The 16,712-nt window shown below is 65.9% G+C and overlaps 1 protein-coding gene across 1 annotated transcript in view; it reads left to right on the top strand.

The window, feature by feature from the left end:
• ANKRD27 (ankyrin repeat domain 27) overlaps positions 1-16,712 on the top strand; it is a 57,789-nt gene that overhangs the window by 18,859 nt on the left and 22,218 nt on the right. The window contains exons 5-14 of the mRNA XM_048516078.1: positions 7,488-7,500; positions 7,574-7,666; positions 8,781-8,908; positions 10,424-10,506; positions 11,215-11,330; positions 13,032-13,124; positions 14,482-14,679; positions 15,515-15,574; positions 15,707-15,820; positions 16,641-16,697. Of these exons, the coding sequence (XP_048372035.1) occupies positions 7,488-7,500; positions 7,574-7,666; positions 8,781-8,908; positions 10,424-10,506; positions 11,215-11,330; positions 13,032-13,124; positions 14,482-14,679; positions 15,515-15,574; positions 15,707-15,820; positions 16,641-16,697 (955 nt within the window). The remainder of the gene's footprint in view (positions 1-7,487; positions 7,501-7,573; positions 7,667-8,780; positions 8,909-10,423; positions 10,507-11,214; positions 11,331-13,031; positions 13,125-14,481; positions 14,680-15,514; positions 15,575-15,706; positions 15,821-16,640; positions 16,698-16,712) is intronic.

Here is a 16,712-nt window from a genome sequence, read left to right as displayed (position 1 = left end):
GGGGGGGGGTGGGGGGGGGGGGGGGTGGGGGGGGGGGGGGGTGGGGGGGGGGGGGGGTGGGGGGGGGGGGGGGTGGGGGGGGGGGGGGGTGGGGGGGGGGGGGGGTGGGGGGGGGGGGGGGTGGGGGGGGGGGGGGGTGGGGGGGGGGGGGGGTGGGGGGGGGGGGGGGTGGGGGGGGGGGGGGGTGGGGGGGGGGGGGGGTGGGGGGGGGGGGGGGTGGGGGGGGGGGGGGGTGGGGGGGGGGGGGGGTGGGGGGGGGGGGGGGTGGGGGGGGGGGGGGGTGGGGGGGGGGGGGGGTGGGGGGGGGGGGGGGTGGGGGGGGGGGGGGGTGGGGGGGGGGGGGGGTGGGGGGGGGGGGGGGTGGGGGGGGGGGGGGGTGGGGGGGGGGGGGGGTGGGGGGGGGGGGGGGTGGGGGGGGGGGGGGGTGGGGGGGGGGGGGGGTGGGGGGGGGGGGGGGTGGGGGGGGGGGGGGGTGGGGGGGGGGGGGGGTGGGGGGGGGGGGGGGTGGGGGGGGGGGGGGGTGGGGGGGGGGGGGGGTGGGGGGGGGGGGGGGTGGGGGGGGGGGGGGGTGGGGGGGGGGGGGGGTGGGGGGGGGGGGGGGTGGGGGGGGGGGGGGGTGGGGGGGGGGGGGGGTGGGGGGGGGGGGGGGTGGGGGGGGGGGGGGGTGGGGGGGGGGGGGGGTGGGGGGGGGGGGGGGTGGGGGGGGGGGGGGGTGGGGGGGGGGGGGGGTGGGGGGGGGGGGGGGTGGGGGGGGGGGGGGGTGGGGGGGGGGGGGGGTGGGGGGGGGGGGGGGTGGGGGGGGGGGGGGGTGGGGGGGGGGGGGGGTGGGGGGGGGGGGGGGTGGGGGGGGGGGGGGGTGGGGGGGGGGGGGGGTGGGGGGGGGGGGGGGTGGGGGGGGGGGGGGGTGGGGGGGGGGGGGGGTGGGGGGGGGGGGGGGTGGGGGGGGGGGGGGGTGGGGGGGGGGGGGGGTGGGGGGGGGGGGGGGTGGGGGGGGGGGGGGGTGGGGGGGGGGGGGGGTGGGGGGGGGGGGGGGTGGGGGGGGGGGGGGGTGGGGGGGGGGGGGGGTGGGGGGGGGGGGGGGTGGGGGGGGGGGGGGGTGGGGGGGGGGGGGGGTGGGGGGGGGGGGGGGTGGGGGGGGGGGGGGGTGGGGGGGGGGGGGGGTGGGGGGGGGGGGGGGTGGGGGGGGGGGGGGGTGGGGGGGGGGGGGGGTGGGGGGGGGGGGGGGTGGGGGGGGGGGGGGGTGGGGGGGGGGGGGGGTGGGGGGGGGGGGGGGTGGGGGGGGGGGGGGGTGGGGGGGGGGGGGGGTGGGGGGGGGGGGGGGTGGGGGGGGGGGGGGGTGGGGGGGGGGGGGGGTGGGGGGGGGGGGGGGTGGGGGGGGGGGGGGGTGGGGGGGGGGGGGGGTGGGGGGGGGGGGGGGTGGGGGGGGGGGGGGGTGGGGGGGGGGGGGGGTGGGGGGGGGGGGGGGTGGGGGGGGGGGGGGGTGGGGGGGGGGGGGGGTGGGGGGGGGGGGGGGTGGGGGGGGGGGGGGGTGGGGGGGGGGGGGGGTGGGGGGGGGGGGGGGTGGGGGGGGGGGGGGGTGGGGGGGGGGGGGGGTGGGGGGGGGGGGGGGTGGGGGGGGGGGGGGGTGGGGGGGGGGGGGGGTGGGGGGGGGGGGGGGTGGGGGGGGGGGGGGGTGGGGGGGGGGGGGGGTGGGGGGGGGGGGGGGTGGGGGGGGGGGGGGGTGGGGGGGGGGGGGGGTGGGGGGGGGGGGGGGTGGGGGGGGGGGGGGGTGGGGGGGGGGGGGGGTGGGGGGGGGGGGGGGTGGGGGGGGGGGGGGGTGGGGGGGGGGGGGGGTGGGGGGGGGGGGGGGTGGGGGGGGGGGGGGGTGGGGGGGGGGGGGGGTGGGGGGGGGGGGGGGTGGGGGGGGGGGGGGGTGGGGGGGGGGGGGGGTGGGGGGGGGGGGGGGTGGGGGGGGGGGGGGGTGGGGGGGGGGGGGGGTGGGGGGGGGGGGGGGTGGGGGGGGGGGGGGGTGGGGGGGGGGGGGGGTGGGGGGGGGGGGGGGTGGGGGGGGGGGGGGGTGGGGGGGGGGGGGGGTGGGGGGGGGGGGGGGTGGGGGGGGGGGGGGGTGGGGGGGGGGGGGGGTGGGGGGGGGGGGGGGTGGGGGGGGGGGGGGGTGGGGGGGGGGGGGGGTGGGGGGGGGGGGGGGTGGGGGGGGGGGGGGGTGGGGGGGGGGGGGGGTGGGGGGGGGGGGGGGTGGGGGGGGGGGGGGGTGGGGGGGGGGGGGGGTGGGGGGGGGGGGGGGTGGGGGGGGGGGGGGGTGGGGGGGGGGGGGGGTGGGGGGGGGGGGGGGTGGGGGGGGGGGGGGGTGGGGGGGGGGGGGGGTGGGGGGGGGGGGGGGTGGGGGGGGGGGGGGGTGGGGGGGGGGGGGGGTGGGGGGGGGGGGGGGTGGGGGGGGGGGGGGGTGGGGGGGGGGGGGGGTGGGGGGGGGGGGGGGTGGGGGGGGGGGGGGGTGGGGGGGGGGGGGGGTGGGGGGGGGGGGGGGTGGGGGGGGGGGGGGGTGGGGGGGGGGGGGGGTGGGGGGGGGGGGGGGTGGGGGGGGGGGGGGGTGGGGGGGGGGGGGGGTGGGGGGGGGGGGGGGTGGGGGGGGGGGGGGGTGGGGGGGGGGGGGGGTGGGGGGGGGGGGGGGTGGGGGGGGGGGGGGGTGGGGGGGGGGGGGGGTGGGGGGGGGGGGGGGTGGGGGGGGGGGGGGGTGGGGGGGGGGGGGGGTGGGGGGGGGGGGGGGTGGGGGGGGGGGGGGGTGGGGGGGGGGGGGGGTGGGGGGGGGGGGGGGTGGGGGGGGGGGGGGGTGGGGGGGGGGGGGGGTGGGGGGGGGGGGGGGTGGGGGGGGGGGGGGGTGGGGGGGGGGGGGGGTGGGGGGGGGGGGGGGTGGGGGGGGGGGGGGGTGGGGGGGGGGGGGGGTGGGGGGGGGGGGGGGTGGGGGGGGGGGGGGGTGGGGGGGGGGGGGGGTGGGGGGGGGGGGGGGTGGGGGGGGGGGGGGGTGGGGGGGGGGGGGGGTGGGGGGGGGGGGGGGTGGGGGGGGGGGGGGGTGGGGGGGGGGGGGGGTGGGGGGGGGGGGGGGTGGGGGGGGGGGGGGGTGGGGGGGGGGGGGGGTGGGGGGGGGGGGGGGTGGGGGGGGGGGGGGGTGGGGGGGGGGGGGGGTGGGGGGGGGGGGGGGTGGGGGGGGGGGGGGGTGGGGGGGGGGGGGGGTGGGGGGGGGGGGGGGTGGGGGGGGGGGGGGGTGGGGGGGGGGGGGGGTGGGGGGGGGGGGGGGTGGGGGGGGGGGGGGGTGGGGGGGGGGGGGGGTGGGGGGGGGGGGGGGTGGGGGGGGGGGGGGGTGGGGGGGGGGGGGGGTGGGGGGGGGGGGGGGTGGGGGGGGGGGGGGGTGGGGGGGGGGGGGGGTGGGGGGGGGGGGGGGTGGGGGGGGGGGGGGGTGGGGGGGGGGGGGGGTGGGGGGGGGGGGGGGTGGGGGGGGGGGGGGGTGGGGGGGGGGGGGGGTGGGGGGGGGGGGGGGTGGGGGGGGGGGGGGGTGGGGGGGGGGGGGGGTGGGGGGGGGGGGGGGTGGGGGGGGGGGGGGGTGGGGGGGGGGGGGGGTGGGGGGGGGGGGGGGTGGGGGGGGGGGGGGGTGGGGGGGGGGGGGGGTGGGGGGGGGGGGGGGTGGGGGGGGGGGGGGGTGGGGGGGGGGGGGGGTGGGGGGGGGGGGGGGTGGGGGGGGGGGGGGGTGGGGGGGGGGGGGGGTGGGGGGGGGGGGGGGTGGGGGGGGGGGGGGGTGGGGGGGGGGGGGGGTGGGGGGGGGGGGGGGTGGGGGGGGGGGGGGGTGGGGGGGGGGGGGGGTGGGGGGGGGGGGGGGTGGGGGGGGGGGGGGGTGGGGGGGGGGGGGGGTGGGGGGGGGGGGGGGTGGGGGGGGGGGGGGGTGGGGGGGGGGGGGGGTGGGGGGGGGGGGGGGTGGGGGGGGGGGGGGGTGGGGGGGGGGGGGGGTGGGGGGGGGGGGGGGTGGGGGGGGGGGGGGGTGGGGGGGGGGGGGGGTGGGGGGGGGGGGGGGTGGGGGGGGGGGGGGGTGGGGGGGGGGGGGGGTGGGGGGGGGGGGGGGTGGGGGGGGGGGGGGGTGGGGGGGGGGGGGGGTGGGGGGGGGGGGGGGTGGGGGGGGGGGGGGGTGGGGGGGGGGGGGGGTGGGGGGGGGGGGGGGTGGGGGGGGGGGGGGGTGGGGGGGGGGGGGGGTGGGGGGGGGGGGGGGTGGGGGGGGGGGGGGGTGGGGGGGGGGGGGGGTGGGGGGGGGGGGGGGTGGGGGGGGGGGGGGGTGGGGGGGGGGGGGGGTGGGGGGGGGGGGGGGTGGGGGGGGGGGGGGGTGGGGGGGGGGGGGGGTGGGGGGGGGGGGGGGTGGGGGGGGGGGGGGGTGGGGGGGGGGGGGGGTGGGGGGGGGGGGGGGTGGGGGGGGGGGGGGGTGGGGGGGGGGGGGGGTGGGGGGGGGGGGGGGTGGGGGGGGGGGGGGGTGGGGGGGGGGGGGGGTGGGGGGGGGGGGGGGTGGGGGGGGGGGGGGGTGGGGGGGGGGGGGGGTGGGGGGGGGGGGGGGTGGGGGGGGGGGGGGGTGGGGGGGGGGGGGGGTGGGGGGGGGGGGGGGTGGGGGGGGGGGGGGGTGGGGGGGGGGGGGGGTGGGGGGGGGGGGGGGTGGGGGGGGGGGGGGGTGGGGGGGGGGGGGGGTGGGGGGGGGGGGGGGTGGGGGGGGGGGGGGGTGGGGGGGGGGGGGGGTGGGGGGGGGGGGGGGTGGGGGGGGGGGGGGGTGGGGGGGGGGGGGGGTGGGGGGGGGGGGGGGTGGGGGGGGGGGGGGGTGGGGGGGGGGGGGGGTGGGGGGGGGGGGGGGTGGGGGGGGGGGGGGGTGGGGGGGGGGGGGGGTGGGGGGGGGGGGGGGTGGGGGGGGGGGGGGGTGGGGGGGGGGGGGGGTGGGGGGGGGGGGGGGTGGGGGGGGGGGGGGGTGGGGGGGGGGGGGGGTGGGGGGGGGGGGGGGTGGGGGGGGGGGGGGGTGGGGGGGGGGGGGGGTGGGGGGGGGGGGGGGTGGGGGGGGGGGGGGGTGGGGGGGGGGGGGGGTGGGGGGGGGGGGGGGTGGGGGGGGGGGGGGGTGGGGGGGGGGGGGGGTGGGGGGGGGGGGGGGTGGGGGGGGGGGGGGGTGGGGGGGGGGGGGGGTGGGGGGGGGGGGGGGTGGGGGGGGGGGGGGGTGGGGGGGGGGGGGGGTGGGGGGGGGGGGGGGTGGGGGGGGGGGGGGGTGGGGGGGGGGGGGGGTGGGGGGGGGGGGGGGTGGGGGGGGGGGGGGGTGGGGGGGGGGGGGGGTGGGGGGGGGGGGGGGTGGGGGGGGGGGGGGGTGGGGGGGGGGGGGGGTGGGGGGGGGGGGGGGTGGGGGGGGGGGGGGGTGGGGGGGGGGGGGGGTGGGGGGGGGGGGGGGTGGGGGGGGGGGGGGGTGGGGGGGGGGGGGGGTGGGGGGGGGGGGGGGTGGGGGGGGGGGGGGGTGGGGGGGGGGGGGGGTGGGGGGGGGGGGGGGTGGGGGGGGGGGGGGGTGGGGGGGGGGGGGGGTGGGGGGGGGGGGGGGTGGGGGGGGGGGGGGGTGGGGGGGGGGGGGGGTGGGGGGGGGGGGGGGTGGGGGGGGGGGGGGGTGGGGGGGGGGGGGGGTGGGGGGGGGGGGGGGTGGGGGGGGGGGGGGGTGGGGGGGGGGGGGGGTGGGGGGGGGGGGGGGTGGGGGGGGGGGGGGGTGGGGGGGGGGGGGGGTGGGGGGGGGGGGGGGTGGGGGGGGGGGGGGGTGGGGGGGGGGGGGGGTGGGGGGGGGGGGGGGTGGGGGGGGGGGGGGGTGGGGGGGGGGGGGGGTGGGGGGGGGGGGGGGTGGGGGGGGGGGGGGGTGGGGGGGGGGGGGGGTGGGGGGGGGGGGGGGTGGGGGGGGGGGGGGGTGGGGGGGGGGGGGGGTGGGGGGGGGGGGGGGTGGGGGGGGGGGGGGGTGGGGGGGGGGGGGGGTGGGGGGGGGGGGGGGTGGGGGGGGGGGGGGGTGGGGGGGGGGGGGGGTGGGGGGGGGGGGGGGTGGGGGGGGGGGGGGGTGGGGGGGGGGGGGGGTGGGGGGGGGGGGGGGTGGGGGGGGGGGGGGGTGGGGGGGGGGGGGGGTGGGGGGGGGGGGGGGTGGGGGGGGGGGGGGGTGGGGGGGGGGGGGGGTGGGGGGGGGGGGGGGTGGGGGGGGGGGGGGGTGGGGGGGGGGGGGGGTGGGGGGGGGGGGGGGTGGGGGGGGGGGGGGGTGGGGGGGGGGGGGGGTGGGGGGGGGGGGGGGTGGGGGGGGGGGGGGGTGGGGGGGGGGGGGGGTGGGGGGGGGGGGGGGTGGGGGGGGGGGGGGGTGGGGGGGGGGGGGGGTGGGGGGGGGGGGGGGTGGGGGGGGGGGGGGGTGGGGGGGGGGGGGGGTGGGGGGGGGGGGGGGTGGGGGGGGGGGGGGGTGGGGGGGGGGGGGGGTGGGGGGGGGGGGGGGTGGGGGGGGGGGGGGGTGGGGGGGGGGGGGGGTGGGGGGGGGGGGGGGTGGGGGGGGGGGGGGGTGGGGGGGGGGGGGGGTGGGGGGGGGGGGGGGTGGGGGGGGGGGGGGGTGGGGGGGGGGGGGGGTGGGGGGGGGGGGGGGTGGGGGGGGGGGGGGGTGGGGGGGGGGGGGGGTGGGGGGGGGGGGGGGTGGGGGGGGGGGGGGGTGGGGGGGGGGGGGGGTGGGGGGGGGGGGGGGTGGGGGGGGGGGGGGGTGGGGGGGGGGGGGGGTGGGGGGGGGGGGGGGTGGGGGGGGGGGGGGGTGGGGGGGGGGGGGGGTGGGGGGGGGGGGGGGTGGGGGGGGGGGGGGGTGGGGGGGGGGGGGGGTGGGGGGGGGGGGGGGTGGGGGGGGGGGGGGGTGGGGGGGGGGGGGGGTGGGGGGGGGGGGGGGTGGGGGGGGGGGGGGGTGGGGGGGGGGGGGGGTGGGGGGGGGGGGGGGTGGGGGGGGGGGGGGGTGGGGGGGGGGGGGGGTGGGGGGGGGGGGGGGTGGGGGGGGGGGGGGGTGGGGGGGGGGGGGGGTGGGGGGGGGGGGGGGTGGGGGGGGGGGGGGGTGGGGGGGGGGGGGGGTGGGGGGGGGGGGGGGTGGGGGGGGGGGGGGGTGGGGGGGGGGGGGGGTGGGGGGGGGGGGGGGTGGGGGGGGGGGGGGGTGGGGGGGGGGGGGGGTGGGGGGGGGGGGGGGTGGGGGGGGGGGGGGGTGGGGGGGGGGGGGGGTGGGGGGGGGGGGGGGCACCTTGAGTCTCCTTACAGGAGAGAAAGGTGGGGTATAAATCCAAACTCTTCTCTCTTCTTTTAGGGCACTGGGATGAATCTGGCACTCCCTGATCTGACCTTCTGACCACTACACTGTCTTCTCTGTGCTACACTAAGGCTACACAATTACTTGGGAATAAATGCTATTCAACTTAAAGGGACTTGCTTTTGAGTAGGTCTGCTTAGAAAAGCTTCCATCGCCAGGCAAGCATGCATTAGAAATATAAGTGTATTGTCTAGATATTTTTGTCTAAGTGGTTCGTTTTTTCTCTTGTAGGGATCTGAAGGGTTTAGCGAAAAGCTGTTCTTGCGACAAAGAATGAATTTGCTCTCTCAGATGTCTATGACGCCAATTGACTGCTTTTTTCAGGTACTTCACTGTTGTATCAGCTATGTAAATTTGCCCTCCCTTCTTGGAAGGTTTAGAGCTGTTGGTAGTCCACTACAATGTGGCAGAGGAGAGGGGTTTTTTTTCTGGTTGACAAAATCATTTGCAATCTCTCCAACATTGAGTCAAGGCATCTGGATCATATCTGGTCAGAATGTATTGACTGAACTGCAGTTCTTGGCATCCAGGAATGTGGACTTAGTTCTGTTCACTCTTGACCTCTTTCTGAGTGGTTAATATGTTGAGTGTGCTTATTATGTGCAGGAAAACCTCTTTAAGGGTGAGGTCCTATGTTTAAAAGAGATGGTGGTCAGGCTGTTGCTGGAGAATGCTTCTTAGTTCTCATGGTAATGGGAATTCTAATCCATTTGGGTTCTGCAGTAAAAAAACCCATGTTTTTTGTGCACTGACTTCATCAGACATTAGAACAATCATTATTGCACGTTTGCCTCAGATTAATCTTGGGGTACAGGAAACAGTAGCAACTTGTAAAAATGTTGTCCCTATTAAAAGGCTAAGTGAATTCCCTTCCTTTGGAGGCTCCTATAACTAGTGAAAATCTTTCCCACTAAGCTTTGAATATAGTTTTTTTTAAACATTGCAGTCCTAAGCAAATGTATGTGCTTCTGAGACTGATGAAATCAATGGGCTTAGCAAAAGGTTGCCTATTTACGCTGCCTTGTATGATCAGTATTTAGCTGTGGCTCATGATCAGTGCCTTTTCTCCATACTGAAGCGCTTGCAGTTGAATGCACACGTTCAACAAACATAGCAAGTGTTAACTCCAGATGTACCTTAGAGACCCATAAGATTTTGTGGGTATAAGCTTCTGAGATTCAGAGCGCCCTTTATCAAATACAAGTCGGAATGGAGATCTCTGAGTCCTTATATCCCAGTCAGAAGATGGGAGGGATGTTGCAAAGGAGGAGCTCGGATGGAGAGGAACAGTGGCCAGATGGAGAGGTACAATGTGGGTACCAAGTTCCTGCTTTGCAACAGCCGTCCTGCTCCTCCTCCACCCGTATGCCCCACCCCAACTGGTTCACAGTTGCTTTTCTGCTAGCACGTGTCTTATACCCATTTGCCTCTTCTTTAGCATGTTGCTTCAGGCAACCAGGATGAAGTCGAGCGCTTACTGAGCCAAGGAGACAGCGATAAGGACACTGTGCAAAAAATGTGCCATCCGCTCTGCTTTTGCGACAAATGTGAAAAACTGGTCTCTGGGTAAGGGCTGTGTTCTTGTTTATTCCAGACATTTCCAATGGACTTGCAAAGTCTAAGTGAGAGCGGATGCAGGGAGAAATAGCGACTCTTTCCAGTGCTGGAGATTTTGTGGGGGGTAGGGTGGGAGGAGATTCTAACTTTAAGGATTTAGTGGCTCTGCAGTGACGCAGGCTCTGTGGGAGACAGAAATTCAGGCCCTGTCCGGGACACCCTCATGCCAATAAAGAGGAAGAATAGTTGCTCTGGTTGGATGAACTTTGGTTTAAAACCAAGGTTTAGTTGGCCATGACGACGAACAAATAAATCTTGTCGTTTCCAAATGAATGACGCATTCCCGTGCAGTCTTCTTTGGAAACGAGCACTGTTGAGCACTGCGCGAAACCAGCTCACACCTAGTGCTTCTGCTTGCTTATGAATTGAAAGCAATTGAGGACTCACTAGACATCTGAAATACGTTATTACTGTGGGGAAACGTGGCCAGATGGCAGCTGCGAATTCCCTGTGGAAACTTAATTCTGAAGTATCGCTGTGGCCCAATACAAGCTGGGAACTTGGTGGGGAGGAGAAAGGACTTCAGCCTTTCCCCCATGCCTTTCCCCCAACCTGAAATGGCCCAGTTTGATTATTTGCCCGACTGGGGGACTGCGTGTGCATTGAATACTTGAATGTGCCACCACTCCACGGGGCAAATAACATCCCTGAGGCCATTTGGAATCAGGACAGCACTGCATGTCCTGATGGTTTGTTTGTTTGTTTGTTTGTTTGTTAATTAAATTTATATGCCGCCTCATCCCCGAAGGGCTTGAGGTGGCTCACAACACTGTTGTTTCCAACAGCAAATTGGTACAGCATAAAATTACCCCATTAAAATCAGCAGCAATTAATAACAATAAATAAATTAAAACAGCAAGATTGTGTAAAAAACATATACACATATACACACAGGCGCCCGATCTAAAGGCCAAAGAAAAAAGAAGAGAGAAGGAAGGGGAGGAGATAGGCAGGGCCCAAGGTGGAATTAGGGCCCAGCCAGGTGGTCCTAACAGGCAGCTTTGATTTCAGTTTCAACGGGGGGCGGTGGGACCGCGGCCGGCCCCTCCAAAAGCCCGGTGGAATAGCTCTGTCTTACAGGCCCTGCGGAACTCACCAAGGTCCTGCAGGGCCCAGACAGCTGGAGGTAGAGCATTCCACCAGGCAGGGGCCAGAGCCGTAAAGGCCCTGGCCTGGGTCGAGGCCAGCAACATCCTCGCAGGGCCTGGGATCTCCAGCAATTCAGCCACCATTGATCGTAGCGGCCTATGTGGGACATAAGGGGTGATGCCCCTCCTTGCCTGGCACCACGGTCCTGATCAGAATTGGGTCCCAGTGGCGCTTCAGAATTCAGTTTCCTCCAGGAAGGCTCAGTCGCTGTCTTTCTGAAAGTCTCTGCAGCAGGCAGAGTAACATGTAGTTTGTCCTGAATAAAAGACACACTTCAGTAATCCCAATAGCTAATGATGTCCTCCTTATTTTAAGGAAGCTGAACGATCCGTCCATTGTCACACCTTTTTCTAGAGACGACCGGGGATTCACCCCACTTCATATAGCTGCTATATGTGGTAAGCAGAGCACGTTCTTCTTCACAGATTAATTAACGTAGCAGTGGTCAAACTTTCTACCTGCTTTGGAAAATGCGTTCCATGTCTTTTAAACATGGTTGGACAGATTCACGTAGAATCTGTCCTCCCCAAACTCCACCCCCAAATCTCCAAGAACGTTCCTGCCCAGAGCTGGAAACCCTCTGGCTTGGCGACTTTTTTGGCTTTCTGAACCCCTGGACCTGCTCAGTCTTGTGAACGGGTAGAACCTCTCTGGAATCCTCCTTAATCCTTTCTGCGGCATTAAGCATGCAACTGCGGCATCCGTCCACTGTACGCCAATCAAACTTGCTTACAATTGCAAGCAAGACCGTTATTCCAGGGCATTTGTAGTTGCCGTGGCTTTTCAAGAACCCAAGAGGAGATTGCTTTTTCTTTGTACCTGCAATTTAAAGTTGCCCTTCATTTCTTAGTGGACTCCCTCCAGAGACAATTTCGATCCAGTTATTGTGGGTAGAAAACTCCTTGCTGAGCTGTGACCTGGAATAAGCTATTGTAAATTGGGGAATGCTTACCACCGTGGAGCGAATCCTAAGGATATCTACCATATTACTTACACAAGGGGGGAAGAACAGATTGTTATGCTCACAAGGTGCCGTGGGGAATAGAAGCTGGGTTTTAACCTCCTGAGGGGCTATTTTGATTCTAACAAGCATATATTTTGCACAGGGCAAGCCTCGTTAATCGACTTGTTAGTTTCCAAAGGAGCTGTTGTCAATGCTACAGATTACCACGGATCAACCCCGCTTCACCTCGCCTGCCAGAAAGGATATCAGAATGTTACCGTAAGCTCCGAAAGATTAGTGAGAGATCTTTTGCAGAACTCCAGTTTTTTTTAAAAAAAAAGATCCAGAGAATAGTTACATTCTTTTCTGTCCAATTGTGCTTGCAAATTGAAAGGGAAAAAACCTTCTAAATAGCTTGTTTGTCTTGCTCTTGACGGAATTGACAGCCTATTCAGAAGTCTGGTTGAACGATGGTTCCTGCAGGCTCCTGTATCAAGCAAACTGCAATCCAGTTTAAAGCTTCTTAAAGCATATAACACTTTATGCTAGAAATAGGAAGAAAATGGAAATGGGGAAAAAATCTGCTATATTTAAATTTCAGCCCAAAAGCTTCAGGGTTCCTAGCAAGTTCACTTTCCTTTGACAATAAAAAATTATTCAGTAGTTGTGAATTGAACTAAATAGATACAGCGGAACCTCGGTTTTCGTTGCCTTCGGAGTTCGTCGGTTTCTGTTTTCGCTGATTCTTTGGGCAAAAATTTTGCCTCGGTTTTCGTCGGGTGCTTCGGTTTTCATTGGTTTTCACCAGCGCACGTGCACTAAATTTGCGGCAAAAACCGGCAACCCCCTTCTGCTCCACTGCTTGCCAATGGGAGCCTCAGTTTTCGTTAGTTTCGGGTTTTGCCGAGGTTCCCCGGATGAATTAACAACGAAAAACTAGGTTCCACTGTACATACCAATCGTCAAGTGTCGATATGCCATACGCTTGCTAATCTACAAACAGTATTGGAATAACCACTTAGCATTTGTGTAGTCACTTCACCAATATTCGAAGGGTCACAACCTATAAGATTATTTTCCTACGGGGGCTGTCAAAGTAAGCACTGCTGAGTTTGATAAACACCCTATTTGGTTTAAGGAAGCTTAATCTGTGTTACATTTGGACTGCAGAGTCACTCACCGTTCACTGGTTGACCTTGGTTTAGTCACTTACTCGCCTACTTTACAGGATTGTTTTGCAAGGCCAAAAAAAGTCATTAAAACTTTAAAAGGGATTGTGACTCAGTGGCAGGAAACAAGCTTTATGTTCAGAAGGTCACAGATCCAGTCCTGGATTTTCTTGTTAAAGGAAGGGTTTTTTTAGCAATACTGAGCAAAGTCCCCATTCAGTATAAGGTAACTTCATATAGTTACCTTGATCTCTGTGGAGGAAGGTTGGAGATAAAAATGTGAAGCATCAAAAGGAAAAAAAGGTATATGCTGTTTACCTTGCATACACATGGGACAATATAAGTGAAGTACCTGAAAGGCACTATTTCAGTTCTACCTATCTCTTTATTTCGAGAAGTGCTTTGAAGTTGAGCCATTCTCTCCATCCAAAACAAAGAAATCCTTTATCAGGCTAATGTTGTGCATTCATTTAGTATGAGGAAGCTTCTTTCTCATTCTGCAGAGGGCCTCTGAAGCATCCGCTATTGAATTGGCCTGTATTGTTCTGTACTGCGGCATCTAGTGGGCGGTATAACTTCTGGGTGCCTGGGCCGTCAAGCTCATTTGGTTTTCAATAGTGTGTGGTGGGAAGCATTGATCTTGGCCAGGAACTGAGTCAAAGTGGGATAAAAAAAAACAGATGAAATGTTTTCATTTGGCTGCTTTCAAGCTGAGGGAGACGAGCAGACCTGATTCATTTGCTTAGAAACTTAAGCCTTTGCATTTCCCCCCCCCTCTTATAAAGGACATTGTCTCGCTTCCCCTTTTCAGCTCCTATTGCTGCACTATAAAGCTAGCACTGAAATTCAAGACAACAATGGCAACACACCGCTGCATTTAGCTTGTACTTACGGCCATGAGGATGTAAGTAATTTGCCACAAACTAAAATTGTACCAGGTATTACCTGAATTGTGGGGGGGGGGTCTGTCCTGTTTCGGTTGGGGAATTAAAGGGGACACATCTTGCAATGCAAGAGGCTGGGCTACTAGGATGTTTCCCACCAATTTATACGGGGGTGTCTCCCTTTAGAAACCTGCAGGAAACCAGAATGTGAGTGAAGTTTTGCAATTTTATTAAAGAGCAAAAATAATGAAAGGTACACACGCAGTTTGACAGAATATACACATACACACAGAGTTTCTTTTTTTAAACTTGTTTTTACTGAATATATATCATTTAACATAATAGAAAAACAAACATACAATAACAGACATAGGATATACGACTGTCCAGTTATCTCTACCTTAATACAAACATACACACAGAGTTTCAAGAAGCCTAGGATTTAGATAGAGGTTAAAGTTAGGTTTGGAATAGCAGAGGTCATTACAGTGAAGGTGATATTTACCTGATCCAGAAGAGGAAGGTCCAAGTTGGAAGAATGCAATGCCCGCATTGGATGCACAGAGAGAGGTGATGTTGGGCACAGTTCAACAGAACCAATGGCAATTGAGAGAACGCTGAGCGAGAGGCTATAGTTTGGGCAGACTAGATATAGGAAATTTTGACACTGTGGCAATGCTAAGAGAGGCAATCTCCCTGGACAAAGTGGAGTTCTGTTCTCAAGAGAGAAAAATACAGTGGAAAATGACTCAGATGAGTCAGAACTGGAGAGAGTCCAGTTTTTGATTAGCTTTCAAGTAGAGTTGATGAATTTACATCTCGTGGTGTTCCAATTTTGAGCAAGGTTTGATGGGATGGTCCTCTGGTAGTTGGACAGGAAGGGTGTGAGTGGATCAGCTGGGGAAGAAAGGACTCGAGAAAGCTGATTGTGTTTAAGACTGAGGAACTTTTGCACAGGCTTTGTGGGCTAGAGAACAGGTGCGTCTTCAGGATATGGACAGGACGTTCCCACTGCTTTACCACTCAGAGAAAGAAATGAATACGCTGCACTATAATTATTTCAACTATTTGACCCCCTGGAAACCTATCTGTGACCCAAGGAGGTGATTCAGATCCAGAGTCAAAGAGATCCTTCATTCAGACAGACACAGTATAGCATAGTTTGCTCATTGTTTCTCAATATGTAGATAAGGTAGCATTTTCTAACACCTGTCATGTTGGTAAGAAATAGCTTTTCCAATGTTACTTGCATAAAATATATTATACAGGCTGGTGTTATTTGCCATACAATAAGCAGATTAACTTTAGACTGTTTCATTCCAATACTGAATAGTTTCACTGGCATAATCTTTTCCCCTCCCCCTCCCAACTTTGTAGTGTGTCAAGGCTTTAGTCTACTACGATGTCAACTCATGTAAATTAGACATTGGTAATGAAAAAGGAGACACCCCCCTTCATATAGCGGCTCGCTGGGGCTACCAAGCCATCATAGAAGTGCTGTTGGAGAACGGAGCCAACCCGGATATTCAAAACCGAATGAAGGAGACTTCTGTGCAATGTGCATTAAATTCTACGGTACTGTTTATTTATCTCCTCCGTTGAAGTTTTTTTAAATGAAACTCCACTGTGATCTCAACTGGTGCTTAGTTGCAAAGATTATACATATCAGGGAGGCATTTAAAGATAATTTCAGTTTTGAAAGAAGACTGTAATTTGACTTCTGAGGCTTCTGTGCAGGTCATTAAATTTTATATCACTTCTCCTTTTATGTCTCATTGTTCGTTTTTTAATTAATTTCCTCCACGAACCTAATTGGCACTTAGTTGCAAAGAGGGTATATAGCCAGAGCCTTTCGAAATGGTTTCAGTTTGCTTTCGATGGAGGAAATCAACTATTTTCCTTCTAAACCAGTGTAAAGTAGTGATTAAGAGCAGGTGTAGTGGGAGCCAGTGTGGTGTAGTGGTTAAGAGCAGGTGCACTCTAATCTGGAGAACTGGGTTTGATTCCCTACTCTGCCACTTGAGCTGTGGAGGCTTCTCTGGTGAACCAGATTAGCTTGTGCACTCCAATACATGCCAGCTGGGTAACCTTGGGCTAGTCACAGTTCTTCTGAGCTCTCTCTGCTCCACCCACCTCACAGGGTGTTTGTTATGGGGTGGGGAGGGAAAGGAGATTCTAAGCCCCTTTGAATCTCCTTACAGGAGAGAAAGGGGGGATGTAAATCCAAACTCTTCTTCTTCTTCTTCTAAACTGTGCAACAGGTATGACGAGCACTGCAAACAGGGAGGCTTTCTACTCTGCTCTCGCTTCTGATCTCAGTTGTCTCACACCAACGCTTGTCATCTCAACACTAAATATCTTGTGAGGTGGAGTTGCACTTTGCGCTCATGAATATTTTATCTGTCTGCAGATTCTGTCTTTAATGGAGCTGAACTACCTAAGGTTCGAAAGAAGGCAGAGTGCTTCCCAGGTAACAGATGCACGCTTGCTGTAAGCCCGTCCTTTAGCAATAAGGACATTCGGCCCATCAGCCAAGATTGGTAATGGTGATGCTGCAAACCTTCCCCACCCCTTTTTTTGCTTTCTTTGATGACCCCGTCAGTCGCTAACCAGGTCAGAGGACACAGCCAGCCAAGCGTCATCTGGGTCCAGTTTATCTTCAGCCGCCACAACTTCCATCAATAGACAAGACAGAACAAAAGCTTATTACAAGGAGGTAAGATTAAGAAGCCTTGGATCATTAGCAGTGCGGAAGAAGGCCAGACGGCCAACTGTGGCTGCCTATACCTGTCTCATTTTTATCCAGCCTTTCCTCCATAGAGCTCGGGGGGGGGGGGGGGGGGGGGGGGGGGGGGGTTGGGTGTATGTGGTTCTCTTCCTACTCCTTCATTTTATCCTCTGGGAGAAGGAGTGGGCCTCTGTTACACGTCCCTGCTGTATGTGGAGTGTCCACGTGTGAAATTAGGTTCAGAGAATGACTGACCTGGGCTCATCTGGTGAGTTTTGTGGCCAAGTGGGGCATCTGAACCCCAGCCTCTCTAGTCCTAGTCTCCCATGGTTAGGCTAACCTACTATACTTCACTGGTGCATTCCTCAGGCACCGTCCATACGGTTCAAGCTGGTAAGAGTTTTCTGTTTGTTTCAAGACTTTGGGGTAGTTTGTACATCTGGCCGACCCCTCTCCTGCCCTGATGTTCACCTCCAGCCCTGTGCAGCTACGCTTGGCTGTATGTGCAAGAAACAGTCATGCAGGGATAGTGTTTATGTGAGGCCTGTATGCACAGCTACCGCTATTTGTGCAAATGCGCTGTCTCACAAATGCAGCTGCCATCAATCAAATCGTGGTGGTGTTGCATACCGCCCCTCCAAGTCATTCAGATGGGTGGGTGACTTCCCAAAGGACCCTCTGAATGCGTGAGGGCATGAACCAGCCCTCAAAACTACAGATCTGAAACAGAGGTTAGGTTTTTAGATCACTCTACAGTCCAAACGTTACAACATATCTCTCTCTTCCTCTTTGCTTTATGGCCATATAGGTAGAGAAACTCCTTAGAGCCGTTGCCGATGGAGACCTTGAAATGGTAAGTTGTCCTGTATTTTGTGTTGTT

This window comes from Sphaerodactylus townsendi, linkage group LG14 (assembly GCF_021028975.2).
Source record: "Sphaerodactylus townsendi isolate TG3544 linkage group LG14, MPM_Stown_v2.3, whole genome shotgun sequence".
NCBI lineage: Eukaryota > Metazoa > Chordata > Lepidosauria > Squamata > Sphaerodactylidae > Sphaerodactylus > Sphaerodactylus townsendi.
This window is presented reverse-complemented; position numbering and strand designations above follow the sequence as displayed.